Below are 25,015 nucleotides of genomic sequence, written 5' to 3' on the forward strand. Positions count from 1 at the left end.
CCAGGATGGCCACTTCCCCGCTTGCCTTTCATAAGTAGATGAAAAGGAGACCTCATTACCTCTGAGGATGCTTGCCATAGATGCAGACGAAACATCAGGAGAAAATGCCTCTAGAACATGGCCATATAGCCCGAAAAAACCCACAAGAACCTAGTGATTCCAGCCATGAAAGCCTTCGACAATACAATGTCAGCTATTGCCCTAATCTTCTCCTGACCACTTTCTAAACAAAATATTTATGCTTTTTATTTACTCGCACTTTTGCTTTCTTATTGTGTTCTTGTGTTTTTAACAGCTGTGAAATGTCCGCCCTCGTTGATATATGACCACTGTCAAAAAGACTGCACAAAGCATTGTGAGAATGGTACCACCACTGAAGTCTGCATGGATTATCCTATGGAAGGTTGCTTCTGTCCAGATGGACAAATTAGCTTAAATGGCAGTTGTGTTCATGAAGAGACCTGCACTCAGTGTGTCAGTGAAGATGGAAGCCATCACAAGGTAGATGTCCATTAGCTCCACAGTTAGCAATTTTCTACTGGATGGAATGGGGTGCATGTAAACCCATGGAAGATTGGCATGAGTATAGAGTAGGTAGTTACAGTGGAAACTGCTTTCTATCACAGCTGGATTCAACAACAACAACAACAAAACTTTATTTATATACCGCTCTATCTCCCCAAGGAGACTCAGAGCGGTTTCCAAGTAATATCATCAATACATACAACATAAACATAAAATTAACAAACCAATATAAGCATAAAATATCACAATAGCACATATATATTTAAAATAATCCTGCCTGTTCAAGACAATTTAAAAAGGCCGGGCCGAGGCTAGTGCAATTTCTAGAGGGCCTGGGAAATTAAGTGCAACGCTATAGGAGGCAACAACAATAATAGGTATAGTCTATGGCTATTCATTTCCGGGGCCTATTAGGAGGAAGTGACCTGGATAAGCGGTAGAAAAAGATATAGCCATATTCAACAATTCATTGCTCTACCTTTCATATACCAAAATTTCAGCTATCCTGTAACAAATGCAGAGATGTATTGAGCCAGTAGCAGGTGAACTGAACTGTTGGGAAATTTTCTTCTGCAGACTCATGTCTGTATGTTCGACACTGAGGACAATTTTCACATATGGCTTCTCCTTCCTCTGGAAACCAATAGACATTCCCCCACTTGCTCATGCAGCTAAGAAAGTTAGAAAGAGAATTTATTTCCAGGACACACTATTAAAAGTCAATATTAACTTTAAGTGTATCATGTATTAAACTTATGTAACAAAGCAGAGAGCTAATGTGTAATGTGAAAATTGGGAGGAATTTTTATTGCATCAGATTTTGGGTGGCTTACTTATTTAAGAGAAATGCAATGGAGGAAAATAAAATAAAAGTACAAAGTATGCGTAGTGGTTGCAGCAGCAGCAATACATAGCCTGCATTCCATTTTATCAGTGAGCTGGACCAAATATATGACATAGGCAACATAAAATAGTTCTTTCAAGATGCCAAAGTTTGGCTACAGAAAAAATGAATGCAGTTGAAGGGTACAACATAGATTAAATAGCAAATAAATCTAGAATACCTTTAAAAGTCAACAGGATTACAACACTTAAAAATAAAATTTAAAAGCTAGAAAAGAGTATCCACAGAACAATCACATCTCCTAAATATCTATTGCTGCCAGGGGAAAAGGGGAAACCTTTGTGAGTTATTGCAGAGTTAATAACAGACAGAAGATATAAAACTTGTGCGCCAGACAGAAGATATAAAACTGTGCCCCTACCTTGGGAAGTCAGACTTGGCCATGGTGGTCCACACTCTCGTTACATCTAGGATAGACTACTGCAATGCACTCTACATGGGTTTGCCTTTGAAGACTGCTCAGAAGCTTCAAATAGTCCAACGAGAGGCAGCCAGGGAGCATACAACTCCCATGTTACGCCAGCTCCACTGGCAGCCAGTTTGCTACCGGGCACAATTCAGAGTGCTGGCTTTGGCCTATAAAGCCCTAAGCGGCCCTGGCCCAATTTACCTGTCCGAATGCATCTCCCCCTATGTACCATCGCGCAGATTAATATCCTCCGGGGAGGCCCTGCTTTCCGTCCCACCATTGTCACAGGCGCGATTGGTGGGAACGAGAGACAGGGCCTTCGCGGTGATTGCTCCCGGCTATGGAACTCCCTTCCTGGTGAGATCAGGTCGGACCCCGCTCTCCTGTCCTTTAGAAGGATGGTAAAAACTTGGCTGTGGGACCAAGCTTTCGGGACAGGGCAATAAAGCGGCAATAGGAAAGATGACCAGGCCAATTAGATTTGAAGAGGATGATTAGGACGGTATTAAATGGTGTATTTTAATACTATGATATTTTTTTAAAATGTTTATATATGTGTATGTGAATTTATGTCCTGACATTGAATGTTTGCCATGTATATGCTGTGCTTCGCCCTGAGTCCCCTTCGGGGTGAGAAGGGCGGAATATAAATGTTTTAAATAAACAATAAATAAAATATTTTTTAGAAAACTATTAGAGTGTAGGTGAGGCAGAATAAATCCCCCCAAATTTAGTTTTTGGTTCTTCAACTTCTAGAGCAGTTGTCCTCAAACTGTGGGTCCCTGGGTATTTTGGCCTACAACTCCCAGAAATCCCAGCCACTTTACCAGTGGTTAGGATTTCTGGGAGTTGAAGGCCAAAACATCTGGGGACCCACAGGTTGAGAACCACTGTTCTAGAGTATCACAAATGACTAGCCCAAGATGCAGTTAATATTTGTCATCAATCATCGCTATAGGTGCAGTTTGAAAGTGAAGGGCTGTAAAAGCCTGCCCAAGTTTTGAAAATGTAAGCTCTAACCAAGTAAGCAGCTTTTTGATAGTCAAATTTAGAGTTATACTATATTGAGAAAAAAGAGTTGTTAGCCAATCTGCACATTTTGCCCCAAAATTAAAATGCATTACATGGGAATTGCCACCATACCTTGACAGTTGTTGAGTAGAAGAGTCAGGTTGTTTACAAACACAGCAGATGCAAGTGAAGTTGCAATGATCACAAAAGCCAAATTATTGATCACTGCATAAAATAGTAAGTATGATGAGGTGGGGAAATTTTCCTCATAGTTTGTGATGAAAAAATTCACTTGGGAGTAAAATCAGATTTAGGAGTGGCTTTGAAAACTAAAAAAGTACTCTTCAACAGTTCATAGTGATATTAAATAAAGTGGACAAATCATCATTTTTGTCGCTCTCAGTTTTTATCAGTTGAAGAACAAGCATCAGGCTAAGTATGTATCGATCTGAAGAATAAGTTAATATTTTAAAATAAAATGATATAGATTCATTATATCCTTAGCCTCATCTGACTTTGTTCTAAAATGCATAACTGAATAATAAGTAAAATTACATATCTTGAAACTCTTCAAGTTAATATTACTTGTGTCTATTGAGTCACTTTTATATGGCTTCTTCAACTATTGGCATTCTGTAGTGCCTTGGATTTTATAATTAGGTTTGTAAATTCTGACAAATAGAATAGGGTTCTGAAGCATTCTTTGCCTTTTGCACCTCTAGTTTCGTACAGTAATTATAACATCCAAAATTATATATGGACATTTTTGTCTTGTTTTCTGTATTTTGTTCTCACTCTTCTTTTAAAGTCTTATCCAGTTATATACTAAGCTGTCAGATTTCTCTGCTTGAAGTAATTTGCTCTTCTTGTATAGCACTTGGAAACCTGGATTCCTTCTGAAGAACCCTGCAAAATCTGTGTATGCCTGGACAACAAAATTATAAACTGCACCCTTCAGACCTGTCCACCTACCAAATGTAAGCCAAGCATGGGAGGGGCAGGGTAGTCTTTCTTTCTTGTTTCATAAATTAAGGCATAGCTCAGACCTGGCGATCTATGGTACTTTCCCATACATCCTATTACCATGGCCCTGATTTTAACTTATTGGAAACATTCCTCCCACTTCCTTCTGCAAAGCAGTGAGTCTCTGTATGTTCTTCTAATATGTATTGGTATTATTGATGCAGTATCTCACACACATTCTGTAAGGTTTAAGGCAATGAATGAATTTTATTATTGCAGTCTCAGACTGTGGCGCAGCTGGCTGGGAGTCAGCTGCATTAAGATCACTACTGACCAAAAGGTCATGAGTTTGAAGCCAGCCCGGGTCAGAGTGAGCTTATGACCAATTTGTGTAGCTTGCTGTTGACCTTTGCACCCCGAAAGACAGTTGCATCTGTCAAGTAGGAAATTTAGGTACCGTGTATGCAGGGAGGCTAATTTAACAAATTGACAATGCCAAAAAACTCTCCAGCAGCATGCAAATGAATGAGAAAGTACTCCATCGGTGTCAAAAATGGATGGTGAAGCGACAGCTCCCCTGGTGGCCAGAATATCCTTATCAAAAGCTGGAATGTTAAATAGTCTCTGTGTGTCTGTCTATATAGGTTGTGTGTCTATGGCATTGAATGTTCGCCATATATGTGTACATTGTAATCCACCCTGAGTCCCCTGTGGGGTGAGAAGGGCAGAATAAATAAATAAATAATAAATAAAATATTAAAATCAGAGTTTTTAAAAAAATCATTAACATTAGAACCAGAAATTCAAAACATTAAAAGCATAAAGTGTGGGATATGGAACCATCCTAAGTCCAAGGCAAAGCGCAAGAGGATCATAGCCAGCTTGCAACTGAACAGTTTTTTTCCCTAGAAGCACATTTTCCTTTCCTCTCGGTTGAGTTAAAAACTTCACATCTCTTGTCCTTTATAGATATACTAGTACTTTTTAAAGAAATAGGTGGCTTTGAATATTAGGAATGGTCTACAAGACAGTCTAGGCTGAACAGAGTGATCCTGAGAATACTGAACAATTCTTAATTGGAATATTAAAACATGTCATGTCTTTCTTTTTTCTAATTATAGCTGTTACTTGTGGTCCCTGTGAAGTTCCAAGGTTATGGACTGATTCTGATCAATGCTGTCCAGTCTACAAATGTGGTAGGTTTCAGAAGAAGGTATAATTAATGGGTTTATTTCCATTGTGTACATGAAGTACAAGGGGTATTTTTAAAGTAAGGTCCATTTGAACATAAGTACACAACGAAAGTTTCTTTCAAAAAAGTAAATTTATTTTCAGAAAGTACATACTTCACTCTATTTTTCAACATAGTTGCCAAGTTTGTTCAAACACTTATCATACCTCTGAACCAATTTTAAAATACCCTCTTCATAAAAACTTGCCGCCTGCTGAAGCCACCAAATCGTCTGTAATCAAAGAAGGGCGACCAGAGTGGTCCTCATCCTGAACGTTGTCACGGCCATCTTTGAACTGTCGTACCCACTTACGCACTTCGCTTTCACTCATAACAGTATCACCATACACTTCACAAATCTGTCGATGAATTTCTGCAGCAGGCAGGTTCCTTGCTGACAAAAACCATATCACTGAGCGAACCTCACATGCGGAGGGTGAGTTGATAGTCTTAAACATTTTTAAAGCACAGAACAGAACCGTACAGGTTAGCTACAGAGCGGAAACTGAGCACAGTTGTTCCCGAGGCATGCCGGTACACGATGCACGCACTCGTTGCGGTATGAGCACAAACTACTAGTGTCTACAACAAAACGGACCTTACTTAAAAAATACCCCTTGTATTTGGCATTCTGAGAATTCTATTCTATATTGCTGCAAATGTAGGAACTAAAAACAAAATGATATTTTTCTAGTAAGTGAGGGAAGGGTTTAGTGCCCTTAAATGCTGAATGGGGAGACTCAAACAGCCAAATGAGGATTTAATGTAGAGGGAACCTAGTAGGACTCAGAAAATTATTTTTGCTCCCAAGTAATCCCTAGGGAAACTTGATGGCAATTTTGCCATGTTTGTCACCCTTTCTAGGGCATTTGAGGCCCAACAGAGGCCTTTTTTCCAAACAAGAAATAATATGAAAGTTACCATTTTGATTACTTTCTAATGAGAACCTTGGCCCTTATATTCAGTAGTGAGGAATTATTGAGGACACATTATTGGGCATTTTCTTAAGATTCCCCCCTCCAAAAAAAAAAAAAAGATTTAGGTGGAGAAGACATTCAGCCTGCAAAAATAGCTTCAAAGGCTACATCCAGGGGCGGTTCCAGACAGGCCTTTACTCCAGGAGAACCGCATTTTAAAAATGCTGATCTTCCTGGGGGCCCATCTACACACACCCCAGAAAGCGCATGCCATCTGGGGTGGATGTCCAGATGTTCTACTGGGACTTCCCAGTAGAACACCAGGATACTGTAATCCCCCCCCCCCAGAAGCCCCCTTAAAAAGGGTAAAAGAAAAGAACTCACTTAGGCTACATGGGATGGCTGCTAGAGTTCTCCTGGCGCATACAAATGATGCGCCAGGAGAAGGGGAGGGGGCAGGAGCAATTTTCCTCCTCCTTCCCTTGTCCTGGTGCATCATTTTTACATGCCAGGAGAACTTCGGCAGCCACCCTGTGGAGCCCAGGTAAGTTCTTTTCTTTTTTTTTTTACTCTGTTTTGGGGGCTTATGGCTTATTAGCCAGTTTTCCAGGCTAATTAAGTCAAAATACCGAAAGTAGTGGGTTTGTCACGCACCTTGTACTTTTCCTACCCTGATGTATACAGTGGCTAGATTTGAATTGAAGAAATGGAATGGACTTTCCTGGTATGACATGTTTGTCATCTTGAACAGCAGCAGCCACAGTGCAACTTTTGTTACAAAATATAAAAACACTTTTCTTGTTTTCTGTTTTTAGTCTGTGATCTCAACACGTGTGAACCTCCTCCTGTACCTCATTGTAAAGATGGTCTTCAGCTTGTGCAGACAAATTTGGGAAAATGTAGACCAGATTATGCTTGTGGTAAGATTCCCTTGTAGCAATCTATCCTTATTTACATTGTTTCTGGGTGCGCACATTCACTCAGTCAAAAACATTAGAAATGTTATATACTGCATTGAATTTTATTTTATTTAAGTAGACATACATTTGCAAGTGTTGGTTGCATACAGTGCAATACTTTCTATCTATTAATGTTCCATAATCATTTATCTGATAATATATTTCTGTTAAGGGGTCACAGTCTACTATTTAAATCTGTATATATAATAAAGAAGAGTGTTTGTTTGTATAGGACAGAGGGCGGACAGAGGGCGGACAGAGGAAGGGCGGTGTATGTGCCAGCGTTCTGATTGGCTGCCGCTGTGGTGCTATTTGCATATGGTCTCTGATTGGCCAGCTTCAATAGGAGCCCCTGGTGGAGAAGAGGGTTCATGGCAGAAACGGGGCATGACAGAAGGAAATTTGCATATGGTCTCTGATTGGCCAGCCTCAAATCCAACATTCCGAGATGAGAAAGAGAGGAAAGGAAAGGCCGGGGGCTGGGTCAGAACACTCCCAATACAGACCGAAATAGGCACACAGAGCCCCCATCACCCACTCTACATCCTACTGCAGTTTGGAGGAGTATGAACCATGGATGATGGGACTTGCAGTACCACCACTCACATTCTGAGACCGCTGTTAACCTTATCCAATGACTGATCAGGACCAAACTTCGCACAGAGACCTCTCATGACCCACTTTACGTCCTGGTGTGGTTTGGCCGGGGATGGACCGTGGATTATGGGACTTGCAGTACCATTGCTCAATTCTTCAGACCACTGCAACCCTCATCCAATTACCAATAAATACCAAACTTGGCACACTGAGTCTCCATGACGCACTCTACATCCAGGTGCAGTTTGAAGGAGGATGCACCATGGACGATGGGACTTGCAATACCTGCACTCCCTTCCTAAGACCATTACAACTGCCAACGATGATGGATCAGGAACACAATTTACACAGAGACCCAGCATGACCCACTCTACATCCTGGTGCAGTTTGGAAGAATTTAACAATGGATGATGGGACTTGCAGTCACTTCACTCACTTCCTGAGACCACTGAGACCCTCGCCAATGACTCATCAAGACTAAACTTGGCACATGGAGCTTCAATGACCCACTCTACATCCTGGAGCAGTTTGGAGGACGACAGACCATGGATGATGGGACTTCAAGTACCTCCACTACCCAAGACTGCTGCAAAACTCATCTAATGACCAATCAAGACCAAAGTTGGCACACAGAGCCCCCATGACCCACTCTACATCCTGCTGCAGTTTTAGAGAAGGGTGGACCATGGATGATGGAACTTCCAGTACCTTCACTCACATTCTGAGACCTCTGCAAACCTCATCCAATGACGGATCAAGACCAAACTTGGCACATAGACCTCTCATGACCCACGTTACGTCCTGGTGTTGTTTGGAAAACTTTGGAGATGGATGATGGGACTTGCAGTACCTTTGCTCACTTCCTGAGACCACTGAGACCCTCGCCAATGACTAATCAAGACTACACTTGGCACATGGAGATCCAATGACCCACTCTACATCCTGGTGCAGTTTGGAGGAGGACAGACCATGGATGATGGGACTTCAAGTACCTCCACTCCCTTCAAAACATTGCTGCAACCCTCTTCTAATGACCAATGAAGACCACACTTGGCACACAGAGCCCTCATGATCCACTCTACATCCTGCTGCAGTTTGAAAGGGGATGGACTTTGGATGATGGGACTTGCAGTACCTTCACTCACTTACTGACACCACTGCCACCCTCATCTAATGACTGATAAAGACCAAACTTGGCACACAGAGCCCTCATGAACCACTCTATATCCTGCTGCTGTTTGTAGGAGGATGGCCCATAGATGATGGGACTTCAAGTACCTTCACTCACTTCCTGAAAATAATGCAGCCGTTATCCAAAGACCAATAAAGACCAAACTTGGCATACAGAACCGCCATTACCCACTTTCTCTAATAACCCGGGCAACACCGGGTCCCCAAGCTAGTAATACATATAAAAATATCATCGACTCTTACTTTACATCCGCTTCCTACTTGTCTACAATCTTATAGGATCCTCTATGTATATTTTAAATTTAATTTTACATTAAGGTGTTGAATTATTGGTTACCATTCATTAACAAAGTTATCTAATAGTTCTCCTCTTAATAATACAGTTATTTTGTCCATTATCAGCATATCTATAACATATTTTTCCCATTCTTCTAAAGGAGGTATATCTTGGATTTTCCAATATCTAGCATATATTATTCGAGCTACCACTGTTGTGTAAAACAATCCCCCCCCCCCAAATTTTCTTAAATAAAATAAAAATTTAAAAAAGAAATGTTATATACTGTATTTACTCTAGTCGAATGCTCATCTTTTTTGGCCAAATTTGCTAAAATTGAGGTGTGCATTAGATTTGATGGCACATTAGAATCGCACGCTTGCGCTGTTGGGCCAAAGATCCCAGCTGGGAACAGTGGCGGGAGAGGCAGTGGTGGCTGTGAGAAGGTTGGTGGGAAGTGCCAGCCAGAGGGGCATGGATTTCCACCAGTCTTTTCATGACCATTACCAGCTTTCTACATTGTCTGATGGAGGGACATGGCTTCCCACCAGCCTTTTTGCAGCCACTACTGCCCCGCATCACATTTGACAACAAACCCCCTCTTTTTTTTTGGTAATGCACACCATCAAAATTGAGGTGTGCATTACGTTTGATGGTGCATTAATTCAAGTAAATATGGTAATTGTTTTCCAGGAAAATCCAAGAACTGTTTGATATATACCATCTTTGTTAATTTACTTTTACAGTATGCAAAAAAGAGGCATGCAGTCTGCCATCTGTTTTTGCATGTCCACCACACCGGAAACCTACTGTGATAAAGACTCAGTGCTGTGATGAATATCAGTGTGCTTGTAATTGTGTCAATTCAACTGTGACCTGCCCTGCTGGGTATTTGTCAACATCTGTCACTAATGACTGTGACTGTACATCTACCACTTGTATTCCAGACAAGGTAAAAAGGCCTTTAGCTTTCCCTCCTTACTCTAGAGCAATGCTTCTAAAACTATGGGTCCCAAACCCAAATGGAAAAAATGGCAACAGTAAAAGGTTCTGAATGCCACCCATGTACGCAAACCTGTTAGCAACACTGTGCAGTATTTATAATGAATGCTTCAGAAGATGCTTCAGATGTACTTCACATAAAGAAGAAATAGCTTGTTTAGCAAGCCTTGCAAATGCTAATTTATTTTCAATTTTTTTATTTTTATGCTTCATATATTGATATACCTCAAGTCACATAAAAATTTCTTGGGCAGAAAGGGTCGCAAGGGGGGGGGGATTAAGAAGTCCTGTTCTAAAGCATTGTTTCTCAGACTATCCGATGTAATTCTCTGTCAATTATTGTTTTCCAGTGGCTTAGGGACTTGCACCTATCCAGAAACCATAACTTTGAGTAGCACTGTCCTGAGAATTTGACTTTATTATGAAAGAGTACATTCAGAGTAGACTATTTATACTGTCCACATTTGTGATCTCCAGGGCTAAGATTGGAGTGATATAGCAGTTGTGTAACTTGGGGCTGGAATATTGCTCACTAGTTTCACTGTCTTCAGACCCTGTACACTTCATTCAGACCGACCTGATGTTTCATTGTTGCATGCTACTTTGGGCTAATACAATATCTATATAGCTATTGTTAAGTTCAGGTACTAACAGGAAAGTATCACCCAAATCTGCAGTCTGGCTGAGTGGGTTATAGTAATTTTCAATGATGTGGTGAATTATTCCTTTACCACGTAGTTTTTACTTGTTCTCAATATTTTAGTCATGATCAGCTTACAGTATACAAATGCTTAACATAGAATGCTGGCACTTGTTTCCGGTTTGATCCATTTCTTTGGAATAATCTATTACATTTTAGCCATGTAAGCTGTTCTGAACCCCTTTCAGGATGAGAAGAGCAGGATATAAATAGAATAAATAAATAAATAGTAAATAAACCCATCCCATCAGGTTTCAGTCATGCCTATTTTCTTCCTGTGTTAAGACTTCAAGTTCATCTTGTTTTTTCCCATGCTCTGTGCAATAATATAAAGAGACTAAGATCATGGCTCATTTTCTCCCAACGGGTTTTTTCTTGGTTTGTCACTTTCATTTTGGGCTTGCTTTCTGGAGGAAGGATCTCAGATGTTGCACAATTTTTTTCTTTGCCGAAACTTGCTCCCCATCTCATTATTCTGTGCACTGATTTTAAAAGATTATTCATATTGCAGATTTCTTGTAGGTTGCTTTTCTGTTCTTGAATGATACTCTTCCAGACCTCAGCCCTAAGCAGCCATCCTACTCAGCAATCTGACCCAAAGATGAAATATATTTGTTAGTTACTAGATTTCACTCTGTGAGTCATAACTTTCACCATGACTAGAAGGACCTAGAGCAGAAGGACAGGCATTGTAATCACTGTTCATTAATGTACGGCTTCAACATTTCATTGTATTTATTTTTCTTTAAAATGATTATTCTAGTTCTTTTCAGAAAGCTAGCAAAACTTGTGATTTATTACAAATGAATGTATAATAAATGCCATGTTTTAATTATTGGCAGGTTTGTGTACATAAAAACATTGTGTATCCTGTTGGAAAAACTTGGGAAGAAGGGTGTACAGAATGTTCCTGCACAGATATGGAAGATGCTGTTACGGGACTTCGAATTGCAGAATGTCTTGAGAAGAAGTGCACAAATACTTGTCCGCTGGTATGTAAAACATCAAGATGTGAATGTTAATTCTGCCTCTTGAGATTTTAACTCCTATATCAATATTATGTGACTTGCATAATCAGTACAAAGTGCTGAAGACACTTTTCCCTTCACAACCCAGTCATTCTAATACCTTCTGCATTTCCTCCTACCTTCTGCTGTCCTCATTGAAGGTAATAAACTTTAGTAGCATACTATAAACAATAAGGCCTCTTTCCAATCTGAAGAAAATAGTTGACAGATTTTATATTGCTTAGGAACTCTATTGTTCTTCCTTACATTTTCTTTGGTAAGAAAATGGTTCCATTGAATTCAGTTTTGTTCTAACTATAGTCTGTCTTCAAAATATTCAGGAATCAGAATAACAAAAAACTATTTTATATTCTAAAGTTATTATTAACTAAAAAGAATATAAATACAGAGAACTGATCCAACTACTGAAATACTAAATTCAATCCAAGGTTTACTGCAAATGTAGTCTAACTTGGGAATTCATTTGAGAGTCCTTGAGTCTGGCATCTCAGTGTTAATACCAGATTCTTGTTTTCAAGTAAAGGACAAGAAGAAAAGTTATCGGAGCACTACTTATATTTAAAATAGGTGCTAGCAACACTCATCACCCCAAGTGAGCTTTGTCAATACATTTGTTACACCACAGAGAGAACACTGCTGTGCTGATTTGTATTTTCCCTCATTACCTGAGAAAGGAATTCATGAGAGGTAGTAATACATTATGAATTTATATAGATTTTTTCTAGAAATAATAGACTAAAATAAATATTGTTTATAAAATTTTGGGATAATCCCTCTATTAGAGTAGGATTCTTCTACATGCCCTCTCACACAATAGTGGAATGCACTGCCTTGGCAGTGGTTCTCAACCTATGGGTCCCCGGGTATTTTGGCCTTCAAATTCCCAGAAATCCTACAGCTGGGAAACTGGCTGAGATTTCTGGGTGTTGTAGCCCAAAACAACCCAAGGACCCATAGATTGAGAAGCACTGGACTAGAGTGTCTCTCCTTTTTTGGCAGTTGGGTGATATAAAGAACCCTTGCCCCTTGTAACAGCAATCCCACCAGATGCCACCAAAATATAAAGGACTTCGACCAGCTATTACAGAGATCCCACCAAGATGCACCTATTATAACCTACTGCCCTTAACAATGACCACCTAGGCAGGGACAGTAGTTAGGATTTACCTCAGGCACACTCACACACAAGATGGAGGACAAAAAGACAACCCAGGCGATGCCATGAAGGAGTTTTAGAGCACATGCACACTCTCACTCATACACCGCCAACCAGTGGGGAAGCTGCCATTGAAAATTATATTCTGCCTTTGCTCCTCCTAAATTATTTTATTACAGATTACTTCACTGCCACCAATGAATGATCTTCGTAGGCCACCTCCTTTATTAAAATGTGTACAAGCCACACAGAGACTTCAGTTGGAACAAACAGGAAATTGTAATTTATTTATGAACAAACAATAAGCATAATGGTTGCAGTTATCTTATCAGCGTATTTGTTTACAGAGGATGGTATATTAAACTTAGGTTTCTTCAGAACAGGCTCCACATACAAAAGATTCAAACCAGAATCTTTTTAAAAACATTTTGACAACTCCATTCCTTCCTTCAGGGCACTCTAAGCACTTTAGAGGCCTATTAACAGTTAATCCTCAAAGAGGTAACTTTTAAACCACAAATGGTTCCCACTTCTCTCCCTTCCTCCCTTCCTCCCTTCCTTCCTCCCTCCCTTCCTTCACTTCCTTCCCTTCTCCACATTCTTCTTCATGTCCCTCTCTTTGACTCCTCTTAAAATGGCTGCTGTCTTGCTCGAGCTCTGGATCCACCCACCTCCAGCTACTGAGCTTTTTCCCTCCAATTTTAACAGCCAATCAGGTTGCACCTCACCTTAGAGACTGTCTGATTACTCCACCCCTTGACTCCTGCTTAGCTCCAGCAAGCTGGGGGCTGGCTTCTGCCTTTAAAACCAACCCTTCTATACAGCAACCCTTATCACACCAACCCTTCAGGGTAGGCCTGTCCATTACAGATGACCACCTTTCAGTAGTGCTTCATTTGTGTATTTTGAATGGGAGGAGGTTAGACCAGATGGCCATTGTTGCCCCTTCCAACTCTAGGATTCTACTTTTCTCAGTGCCTAGTCTGTGATTCCCATTTTGTAAAACCTGCCTCCTGTGCATGTGGAGACACTAGGTCTGGCTTTTTGAGTGTGAGAAAATTTTCTCCAGTCTCCTCTTAGCTTAAATATTTTTCCCATGGTTTCATTCCCCATCAGACCCTAAATATGGAAGAAGAACTAGGCCTGCACATTTTTCTCTGTTGTATAATAAAAAATAATTTATTATAACATCACAGATCAGAGTTGTTCTGGAGGCTACCAGCCAATTATAAAACTTGACATGCATTGCTGGACTAATATTAAGAAACTCATCTTTATTCTGGCTTCTGTTGTTGTTTTTAAAGCCAAGCAAGGCCAGTTACAGTCGATTTCACACACCATAATCCCTGACGCTGTGTGTGTTCTAACAGGTAGTGAGAACTCCTTTGGAGGCAAATTTTAATGCAACCTATTTGCCAACAGAATGTGTTTGCTGGGTTTTTTAAATCTTCTCTTAAGTAACCACCGACTGCATTTTAAAGTTTTATTGCGTTTAAAAGGCACGGTGTGGGTTGCAAGGGAGTTTTAAATAAAAATTGACACATGTGTTTGTGAACTTCCTTGTCTCTATTTTAAAACTGTTTCATTCCAAGCCCCCAGATAAAATTTTAAACTCTAGGGTGGTTAAATAGCAGCATGAGAAGTTCTGTGGAGGAAATTCTGAGAGAGAAGAAATGTCTCCCCAACACAGGTGTGTTCACAGATGGTGTGTTCATGTGTTCTTTTGGATCATGGACATTATCTGTAACTTTCAGCTGGAAACTCCAAGGGACATTATAAAAAAAACTAGTGTTATAGGAGGGATGCTTTTCCAAGTCTAAACACCCTCCATATTTTACTCTAAAACTAGATTATCTGTGGATAGTTTGTACTGAGATGTTTTACTTAGAGACTGAAGTAAAGGTTGACTTTAAAATTAAGTCTGTTGTGTTAAAGTTAATTCTAAGACCAAAACTGATTTTAAAGTTATTTTTGCCCTCTCCTTCTATCTGCAAAAAATGTTAATAATGCCTTTTTAGCATTTAAATTAGATAGTTTAGCTATTTCTGCTAAAGCAATCCATTTCAACCATTATTCTTCCATAGTAGGTAATATTGAATCTTTCCATCTTTATGCATACACCAGTCTTACCACCGTGGTCATATTCTGAAGCAATCTTCCATAACTCTTTCCAACTGTTCATCCATAAGTTTCAAAAGAAAAGGTGTGTGTGTATGTATATATATATATATATATATATATATATATATATATATATATATGATCTTTATTGTGATTTTTCCTTTAACAGTGAAAGAGGGATAACAATTGGGGTAACAGGAAAGTAGGAAGATAAATAGAGTGTGGGTTTTGTTTTTTAATTGAATGTTTGCCTCTAAGATCCTCTGCATCAAAGTATGAATTTGAACACAGAACTTTAAAAATTTTTGACATATTCCCACATACCATAAAATGACCTTTCATGTTGTTCATTTTTCCAACAAACGTTAGAGACATCTTTCTGTATTTTGATAATTTACTGGTGTCACATACAAATAATACATAATTGTATAAACATTAAATTTACGTTGATTGAATAATGTAAATTTCAACCTCTTTGATCCCATCTTTCCTCATTGTTCTATATATCCAAAATTCACAGTCCATTTTATCATGCCGTGTTTTATTTGTTCTCCTTCCATGTTGGATTTCAGCAATAGTTTACACACTTCACCAATTATATATTCATCATATACACTGAACCCAAGGCAAACCTATCACAGGGTTAACTGGGCAAGATTTGTTCAGAAGGGTTTGCCAATTCCTTCCTCCATGACGGGGGGAGTTAATGACTTTTCCAAGATCATCAGTGGATTTCATGACCAAACAGGGATTTGAACCCTGGTCTCCAGAGTTGTAGTCAAATGTTCAAACCACTACATCACACTAGATCTTGTACACAACTTCAATTGAAACTAACTTATTTTTTCACAGCCATTGGAAACTATATCTATCTTCAAATAAATACTCATTCCATTTAATTTTATATTCTCCTTGGTAGTTCTTTGAAAGATAATGGTATGTTAACCATCTTTCTTTGCTTGTTGTTTTTCTTCTGTAATGCACTTCTTGTACTGTCATGAATGTAATGCACATCTTGTACTGTCAGCATAGATTCTTTTTATTGCAATTTCCAGTGTGAGAGGGTATATCAGATTACAGAAAGCATTTAGACAAAGAATGACACTGGACATACAGATATACAGATTCTGTGTAATTACATTGGATTTACAATTACATGGCTAACAAACAAACAAAGGGGAATTACATTTTCACTCAACATTCACACCACGTATTCATCCTCAGGCATTCAAATATTACCGTATCATTTTCTCCCTCCTTGGAGAAGCACCTGTTAGGCCAGACCCCGCTTTCCTGCAGTCTGCCAGTGCATAGTTCTATAACGCCAAAACTTCAAAACGCCGAAATGCCAAAACTTCTTTCCCTAAGAACAATGCAAAGACCAGATCTCTGTTTTCCATGCAGCAGAACCTGACTCCCTGCACAAAATCTAAGACTCCAAAAGTGCACTTCTTCCTCTTCCCTTGAGAAAGAAGGCCAAAGTGACCAGACCGCTCCTGTGCAAATCTGCCACTCTCCATAGGTACACTATCTCTCTCCTTCCCATGGAGCAGAGCATAGCGGGTGGAACAGATTCCTCAAGTCTGGCACACTTTGAGCATTATTAGATTGTGTCTTTTATAGGAATATTCTGTTGATGTAATCCCAAAGTTTTAAATGAATGATAGACATCTTCCATCCTGGCTCCATCTCAGTTTCCTGGCCAGATGTTGACTCTTCTTGATTGGTGTTGATCTTATGTTGACTTCCTTCTTAACATTGTAAACATTTATCTTATCACTGTCCCAATTCTTAGCAGAGTTTACTTTTCAGTTAACAACTTTTAATTACAGTCCAGCAAGCAGGTAGTTAGTCATTGCATGCCTGGATCTTTTACTGGTGTTTCCAAAATTATTAGCTCCATACATTCTTCCATTCATTCCCACATATAATAATAATAATAATAATAATAATAATAATAATAATAATAATACTTTATTTATACCCCACCACCATCTCCCCAAGGGGACTCAGGTTGGCTTACATGAGGCCAAGCCCAACAACACGTCATATTAAATCCACATTTATCAAATCTGCACATTTAATTTCTTATTGCAGTACTGAGATCCATAAAGATATTTTTGGGCACAATCTGGATATATATCTATTCCATCCTCTTAGTACAACATGTCTCTCAAAAGGGTTATTAAACCCTGCATTCATTTTATCTTACTGTAAATATCTAAGCCACAGAATCCTCAGGTGATGCCCTTCTGATTATAGTACTTTTTTATTTCTCAGCATCACCCATTTGAGTCTATATTTAAAGAAATATGATTTTTATACCTATGGATATACCACATGTGATCCATGGTTAGGAATATTAAAGGAAATAGGAGTGCATGATTAATTGGAGTTTCTTAAACGTGAGATATTGAAACCAACATTTCAAAAATTCCACTGAAGATTAAAAATGGAAGATATCTAAAGAAACTAGGATGGATAACAAAGGACTTTCAACTGAACTAAAATGTAAAAGGGGCTTGTACAAGAAATAGACAAAATGAGAAATGACCAAAATGGAATTCCAGAAACATTATCTCCTGATGTTTCACCCACATCTATGGCAGGCATCCTCAGACTGCTATCAAAAAGACCTCACCTGATGTTCTAGCACTTGTGACTTCCTCGGCAGAAAGAACATAGAATGGAATTTCTTGCAGTAATATAAAAAAGTAAATGTGGAGGATTCCTCTTATTTTTGAATGCTTGTTTTTGTCAGACAATGCAGGCCAAAAGACTTAGTGTAAGACAATATGAGCAAGTCTCCCCACAGCTGCTGTTTGTTATTACTCCCATATCACCTGCTCAAATACAGGACATTACATAAACTATTACCTCCTGGGACAAGTATGTTTTTTGCTTCTTCCCCAAACCCTGCAGATAGTGATATTTGTATTGTCTTTATGGCCTCCCCAGTAAACAATAAAAGAAAATATATTCAGGATATGAAAATATCTGTGTTGGATGAGTGCTGGACTAATAACAGGCAGTCCCCAAGTTACTAACAAGATAGGTTCTGTTGGTTTATTCTTAAGTTGAATTTGTTTGTAAGTCAGAACAGGTACAGTTTTAAGTGTAACTTATATATAACTTTTGGGTGAACACCCCAGTGGGGCTTCTTTTGCTGTCTGTGCCCATGTTCAGAAGATTTCCCCTCAATTTCTGTCCCTGTGCTAATTGGATTTTGAAAAAAAATGACTTTTTACAGAAACAGGGATGGGTGATAAAGCTTCAGTGGAAACACCTTTTCCCCATGATAACTCTTTCAGGGGTGAATTTCCCTTCCAAGGGGTAGATTTCTCTCACTTCCTGTTGTCTTACCCCCCTTTTTAAGTCAGATGTTTGTAAGTTGAATGTTTATAACTTGGAGACTTATTGATGCTTGCTATAAACCTAATAGTGATAAGTATGTAAACACTCATCTTCATTATATCAGATGGAATCATAATTACTTTTAGAAACAGAGGGGACAATTCTTTTAAAGCTGTTCATGAATGGTGCCCTCTATTTTAATGCTGGTCTCTCTTTTGGCATCCTTTTGTCTGCATCGACAAACACCTTGCCTATGTCATACAGCTTCCAGCATATCTGAATGGATTAGGGTCTGGGCATCGCTGCTGGTTTTTTTTTATAGTTTTACAGCTGGCAAATATTAATTGATTTAATGTTCTTACAAGCCCTAATAAAGTTAACTACTACTATTTACTGTAAGTGTTTATTCATGACCAAGTATGACTGTCTTCCAAAGGTAGACTCTTTGACAGTGGGTTTATAAGTGACTGCGGAAACCTATTCTGGATCCATATTGTCTTTCAGGAGGAGGACAGCTTTCCAGATGGAAGGTGGTCATGACAAGAGTTTGCTTGATGTGCCTTCCTCTTGGTATATTTCTCCCTTTTGCCTTGTATTTGTGACTCTTCAAAGTCAAGAGCACCATTGATAACAGCTAACCAACACTTGGAGCACTTGAGTGCCAGGGCTTCCTAGTTCTTAATGTTTATTCCACATTGCCTTGGGTTAGCTTTAAGCCCATCTTTAAATCCCTTTTCCTTTCCACCAACCTTCCATTTGCTGCCCTTGAGCTGAGAATAAAGTAGCTGCTTTGGAAGATGGTGATCGAACACTTGGACAACGTGTCTAGTTAAGTGAAGTTGATTCTGGAGAATCATTGCTTCAATGCTGGTGGTCTTTGCTTCTTCCAGAACACTGACATTTGTCCATCTGTCTTCCCAAGAGATTTGTAGGATTTTTCAAAGGCAATGCTAATAGAATTTTTCCAGAAATTGAGAGCAATGTTTGTATACGATTGATGTTTCAGAGGTGTACACAATAGAGTTGGAAGAACAATAGTTTCTTGTTATCCCTACATGTTATTCTTGTATGTCCCGGTCCTCAAACACTCTCTGCTTCATTCTCGGAAAAAATGTGCTTGCAGAACTCACACAGTGTTGTATTTCAGAGTCAATGTCACCTTTTGTGGAAAGGTGGCTGTCTAAGTAGCAGAAATTGTCAACATTTTTTAGCATTACATCATTAAGCTTTATTTCTGGCATTGCAAAGGGATTGATTGGTGCCTGCTGGTAGAGCATTTCTGTTTTCTCAATATCCAGTGAGAGGCCAAGCTTTTCATACACTTCTGCCAAGGCGCTTAAGGTGGCTGAGGGTCTTCCTCTGAGACGAGCAACTCCTAGCAGTCTGTCATGACATTGCTTAAGATGAACCCACAGCTTAAGGAAACATCTCACAACAGTCTGCGCGGGTCAGCTTCTTTGGAAGCTTTTAAACAGAGGCTGGATGGCCATCTGTCAGGGGTGATTTGAATGCAATATTCCTGCTTCTTGGCAGGGGGTTGGACTGGATGACCCATGAGGTCTCTTCCAACTCTTTGATTCTATGATTCTGTAAGCTGAAGCAAGCAGATCTCAGCAAGCATATCCACACCCTTAGAGTAGTGTTTATTTATTTATTTAAGATACATTTACCCCCTCCTTTCTCTGCCAAGCAATCTCAAGGCAGATTACAACAGATAAAACAATACAATGTCAAGGTTAAAACATAGTTAAAATCATAATTACATCGATCCCTTACAAAGGGTAAAGCTTCATAGATCTCAGAGATTATTAAAAAAATACAACATTTGTGACCTTGAGATATAAATTAACTCACATGTGATGGCCTCATTGTAGACAATGAGGGAGTCACAACACTGAGTGGGTGGGATGTCCAGATCAGAAGGAATTTCTCGGCAAAAGAAACGGCTTGAACAGAGAGTGCATAACTAAGCAAACTTCCTCCCAACACACACAAGGAAACAGTCTAACCCAACAAAATCTACGGAAAGACTATCTGGGGCTAGGTATGCTTACCCCAACATTACAAGCTCACCTTACACTGTCTCTTGTGCCACATCCACACAAAATGCCCTCATTGGATTTCCCTTTTAGCTAAACTCTTGGTCACTCTAAATCAGAAATGACTTGAAGGCACACAACAACAGTCCCAGTTGCTTTGCTGAAGACGGAAGAGAAGCAGCAATAATAGTGCCAGATTTGGAGAAGTGGAGAAAAACATCAGAGGTTATTTTGTGTTATTTACTCTAGCTTGATTATTGTCTCTTACAAAGTATCTTAGTGCTGGTGTTCAAAGTCATCATCTGTTATAGTTAATGCATTGATCATTTTTCTTACCTGCCACCATTAGGAAATTATACAGTCTGATATCCTTTTAATTTTTTCAGGGGTATAAATACTTCAACAAAGAAGGATCCTGCTGTGGGAAATGTTTCAAAATCATGTGTGATGAGATCTTACACTCGCCTCGAGGAGATGCAAATGAAGATGTCCATTGGCACGAAGTAAGTCGTGATTTTAAATTATACAAAATGTTTCTTTTTCTTTAGTGGGTGGATGAAAAAAAGAAATATTAGGCCATTAATTACAACATTTTGTACCATTGTCAACAGCTGTGATTATATCTGGCAGCCAGATGTTTCTGGCTGCATATTACGTATCTGCTGGGAAATGAAGGTAGGGACAAGCCACATGTATGGCTTCATACAACTTTACAAGCCATGGTTGAAACAATCCAGGGTTCTTATATAAACAACAATGGTTCTAATAAATGTTTAGGTTGCTTATCACACTATGGTTTTGAATGTCACAACAAGCCACAGTTCAAAAGTCCACAAAGTGATTTCAGTGCAAGCCCATCCAATTTGTATTGTTTTCAAAGTCTAGTATAAAATACTACCACATTATTTAAAGAAATGTTTTAGTTATAAAAGATTTTTTTTAAAAACATGTACTAAGAAGCATGGTGATATTGCCTGATCCGACATCTTCCACTCCACTCCACATTTATTTATTTATTTAAATTATATCCTGACATGAGGCCCTAATGAATTTCAAGATTAAAACAAGATAGAACTAAAATTCAGTCAAATTAAAACAGCAATAATTTAATACAGAATAGGGTCATTTAAAAACATCACAGTACTGATAAAGATAAAAATGCACCACACACATCCACTTTTTAAAAAAAACAACCCCTACACAGGCAGTTAATCCTTATTTTTCAGTTGCTGTCGGAAGGATAGCAGGGTGGAGATCAGTCTAGACCCCATCTACAATGACCACTTAACGTAGTTTCAAACTGGCATTTTAGGAAGTGGTTTAGCTGTAGAGATGATGACATGGTCAGTGTAGATGGGGCCTTTATTTTATTTATTTAGAACATTTATATCCTGTCCTATTCTCAGCCTCCGAAGAGGGACTCAGGGCGGCTACCAGCAGGCAACAGTTTGATGCCAATACAATATAAAAACAGCAATAAAATACCCAATTACATAAAATGATTGTAAATATACATTAAAAACAGGTTTAAAACATCCTACAAATCAGTCCAAATTACAGTCCATAAAATTTTAACTTCACCAATAAAATCCGTCTATTCTACAAACGCTTGGCCCCACAGCCAAGATTTAAGCTTCTTGTGAAAAGTCAGGAGGGAAGGGGCAGATCTAACCTCCTTAGGAAGGGAGTTCAACAGCCAGGGAGAAGGCCCTGTTGGATAAGGATTCCCACCAAACTTGACTGCGATGGTGGTGGGATCGAGAGCAGGGCCTCCCCAGATGATCTTAAGGTCCTTGATGGCTCATAGAGGGAGACATATTTGGGCAGGTAAGCTGGGCCAGAACCGTTTAGGGCTTTATAGGTCGAAACCAGCACTTTGAATTGTGCCCAGAAGCCAATTTGGCAGCCAGTGGAGCTGGTGCAGCAAGCGAGTTGTGCACTCCCTGTACCCCACTCCCGTGAGTAACCTGGCTGCCAAGCATTGGACTAGCTGAAGCTTCCAGACAGTCTTCAGAGGCAACCTCGTGTAGAGTGTGTTGCAGTAGTCTATTCGGAATGCAACCAGAGCGTGGACCACTGTGGCCAAGTCAGATGGGCACAGCTGGCACACAAGTTTTAATTGTGCAAAAGCTCTGCCTTTCTTTTCTATGTGAAGGAGCTTCACAGCCTGGGATCAGTCACTGAGAAATCTCAGTCCCAGTCCCACCCCTCTGTTATGTCAGCTCCGAGCACAATTCAAAGTGCTGGTCTTGGCCTATAAAACCCTATATGGCTCTGGGCCAGCTTACTTGTCCAAACGTATCTCCCTCTACTTTCCACCTCGTAATTTAAGATCTACTGGGGAGGCCCTGCTCTTGGTCCCATCAGCTGCGCAAAAGCGTCTGGTGGGGACGAGGGACGGGGCCTTCTCAGTGGTGGCCCCCCATTTATGGAATTCGCTCCCTGGCAAGATCAGATTGGTGTCCTCCTTCCTTTCTAAAATTGTGGTTTTGGAACCTGGTCTTTGGCTAGTGGGCACAGCAGCACTTTAGACTGAACTTGGACCATAGGACTGTTACGACAATTGGAAACGGCTATGTAACTTTGTGATTTGTGATTATGTGATTTTATTTAATGTTACTGTTTTTAACTTTGCTATGTATGACGATTTTATATTATGTTACTGATATTGTGGCATCGAATTGCTGCTTGTGTTACCCGCCCTGAGTCCCCCCTCGGGGGTGAGAAGAGTGGGGTAAAAATGGTTTAAATCAATCAATCAATAAATAAATAATATTTCATCTAGTTGTCTTCATATAGCGAGAAAAACAGCTCTGCAGTAAGCAGATAAGAAAATAAGGTGTGGTTTTCTGTATCAAAATAATGTCATCTTCCAATATAATTTAATCTTTTTGATATCTTTCACTCATAGGTTGGTTCTGAGTGGCAGTCCCCTTCAAATCCATGTATCATCAAAGAATGTGTCAGAGTGAATGAGGAAGTCTTTATTCAAACAAAGAATGTCACATGTGCACAGATGGAGTCTCTTAGTTGCCCATTTGGAACAGAGCCGCACTGTGACCAAATGACTGGTTGCTGTCCCACATGCCATTGCGGTAAGGAATGATTCTTCCATAAATCAAAGCAAATACATTTCCGTATCTTAGAGTTATAGAATCATAGGGGCCATCGAGTCAAACGCCCTGCCATACAGGAACACACAATCAAAGCACTCCTGACAGATGGCTATCCATCCTCTATTTAATCAGCTCCATAATAGATTCGGCAGATAATGCCAGTTAAAAGGGCATCGAATTTATATTGTAAACAATGAAGCATAGTTTTAAATTGCTTATTTAAAAATCAATCTGGGTAGGCTTGCTGGAAGAGAAAGAGATTGTAAGGACCATCATGATTAAAAGGTGCAGGAAGGAGGTAAGGAAGAATGCCACACTCCAGTTGTAACAGAACAAGGATCAGGAACAGGATTAGTGTCAGCCAGTTAGGGTTATTGGTTGATGGGAGCAGCCTATTAGAAGTAGAGTTCGGAAGATGACCATGTTTTATTAAAAGCAATGCTTGCAAAGGCATTTAAACAGCTCGGAAAATTGTGAATATTTAAAATTTAAAATCAAAATTTAAAGAACTTGCTTTGGTAGTACTGCAACTCAAGTTAAAGGCAGTGCTGGGCAAGTTTTTCCTTCTCTCTTTAATGCAAACACTAGAAAAGCTCATTTCTAACCACAGAAATAGTCTCTCATTTGTTATTTCAATGGTACGTTCTGAACAACTGAGGTTGATTCTTAATTCATCATGTTTAATGCGTTCTCCAGGCGATCTCCAGGGAAAACATCAGCAAGAGCTGTCCTTTGGTCTTTAATGCTGGCTCTGTAACTTAAGGGCCTAGGATGCCTCAAATTACAAATACATTTGAATGGTACTTTTCTGAATGAGGGGCTGCAAGCAGAGACAAAAGAAATGTCTGTGATGCACAGCAGCTATGATATGCATATTGCAATAAAAATCACAGGAGTGGTTCTAGAATAAAATTTAAATTATATTTTATTAAGATTGCCATAGTTGTGTTGAGGTTAGTACTAATAAGCACATCCTTTCTTGCAGAACCTGTGAATGGCTGTGTTTTCAATGGAACTATTATTGAGGTAAGATGATACTCCGAAACTGCTTTAATTACACCATGCAACACATTTTTTGTTTCTGAGTTGCAAATGTCATTTCCTAATTGGTTCTATCATAGTAACATGAAAAAAGTTTATTAAACTGCAAAAACTTTGTTTTTGCGGGACATCCTACAGCACACTTTGCTATAGTATTTCAATGAATATCTCATAGAGTCTCAACCGATTCAACATAGTTTGTGGCGGCCACAGAAATGAAGTTCCTAAACTGCTTTCAAAGTAAGTACCACACAATTAAACAGGAAACAACGCTTTCACACCAGGAAGAGAAAATTCTTGACATTTTGTTACATAGTGTTGTCTTTAACATTGGAATTATTTATGGTATATATGCTTGAAATGTTTGCATATTTGCTTCAGTTGAAGTTAGGAACTTAGGAAACTATCTGAATTGATCCACTTATCTCAATATATGTATGAAATAGCAATTGTTCTTGGGAGGTCTTTGATGAG

At 39.3% G+C, this 25,015-nt stretch overlaps 1 protein-coding gene across 2 annotated transcripts in view; it reads left to right on the forward strand.

The window, feature by feature from the left end:
• Positions 1–25,015, forward strand: part of VWF (von Willebrand factor) — a 161,484-nt gene that overhangs the window by 108,871 nt on the left and 27,598 nt on the right. For both annotated transcript variants that reach the window (XM_067468939.1, XM_060778086.2), the window contains 9 exons: positions 296–501; positions 3,724–3,826; positions 4,934–5,008; positions 6,776–6,880; positions 9,731–9,936; positions 11,529–11,678; positions 20,771–20,887; positions 23,296–23,479; positions 24,486–24,526. In XM_067468939.1, the coding sequence (XP_067325040.1) occupies positions 296–501; positions 3,724–3,826; positions 4,934–5,008; positions 6,776–6,880; positions 9,731–9,936; positions 11,529–11,678; positions 20,771–20,887; positions 23,296–23,479; positions 24,486–24,526 (1,187 nt within the window). The remainder of the gene's footprint in view (positions 1–295; positions 502–3,723; positions 3,827–4,933; positions 5,009–6,775; positions 6,881–9,730; positions 9,937–11,528; positions 11,679–20,770; positions 20,888–23,295; positions 23,480–24,485; positions 24,527–25,015) is intronic.

The sequence above is a fragment of the Anolis sagrei genome, chromosome 5 (genome assembly GCF_037176765.1).
Source record: "Anolis sagrei isolate rAnoSag1 chromosome 5, rAnoSag1.mat, whole genome shotgun sequence".
Lineage (NCBI taxonomy): Eukaryota > Metazoa > Chordata > Lepidosauria > Squamata > Dactyloidae > Anolis > Anolis sagrei.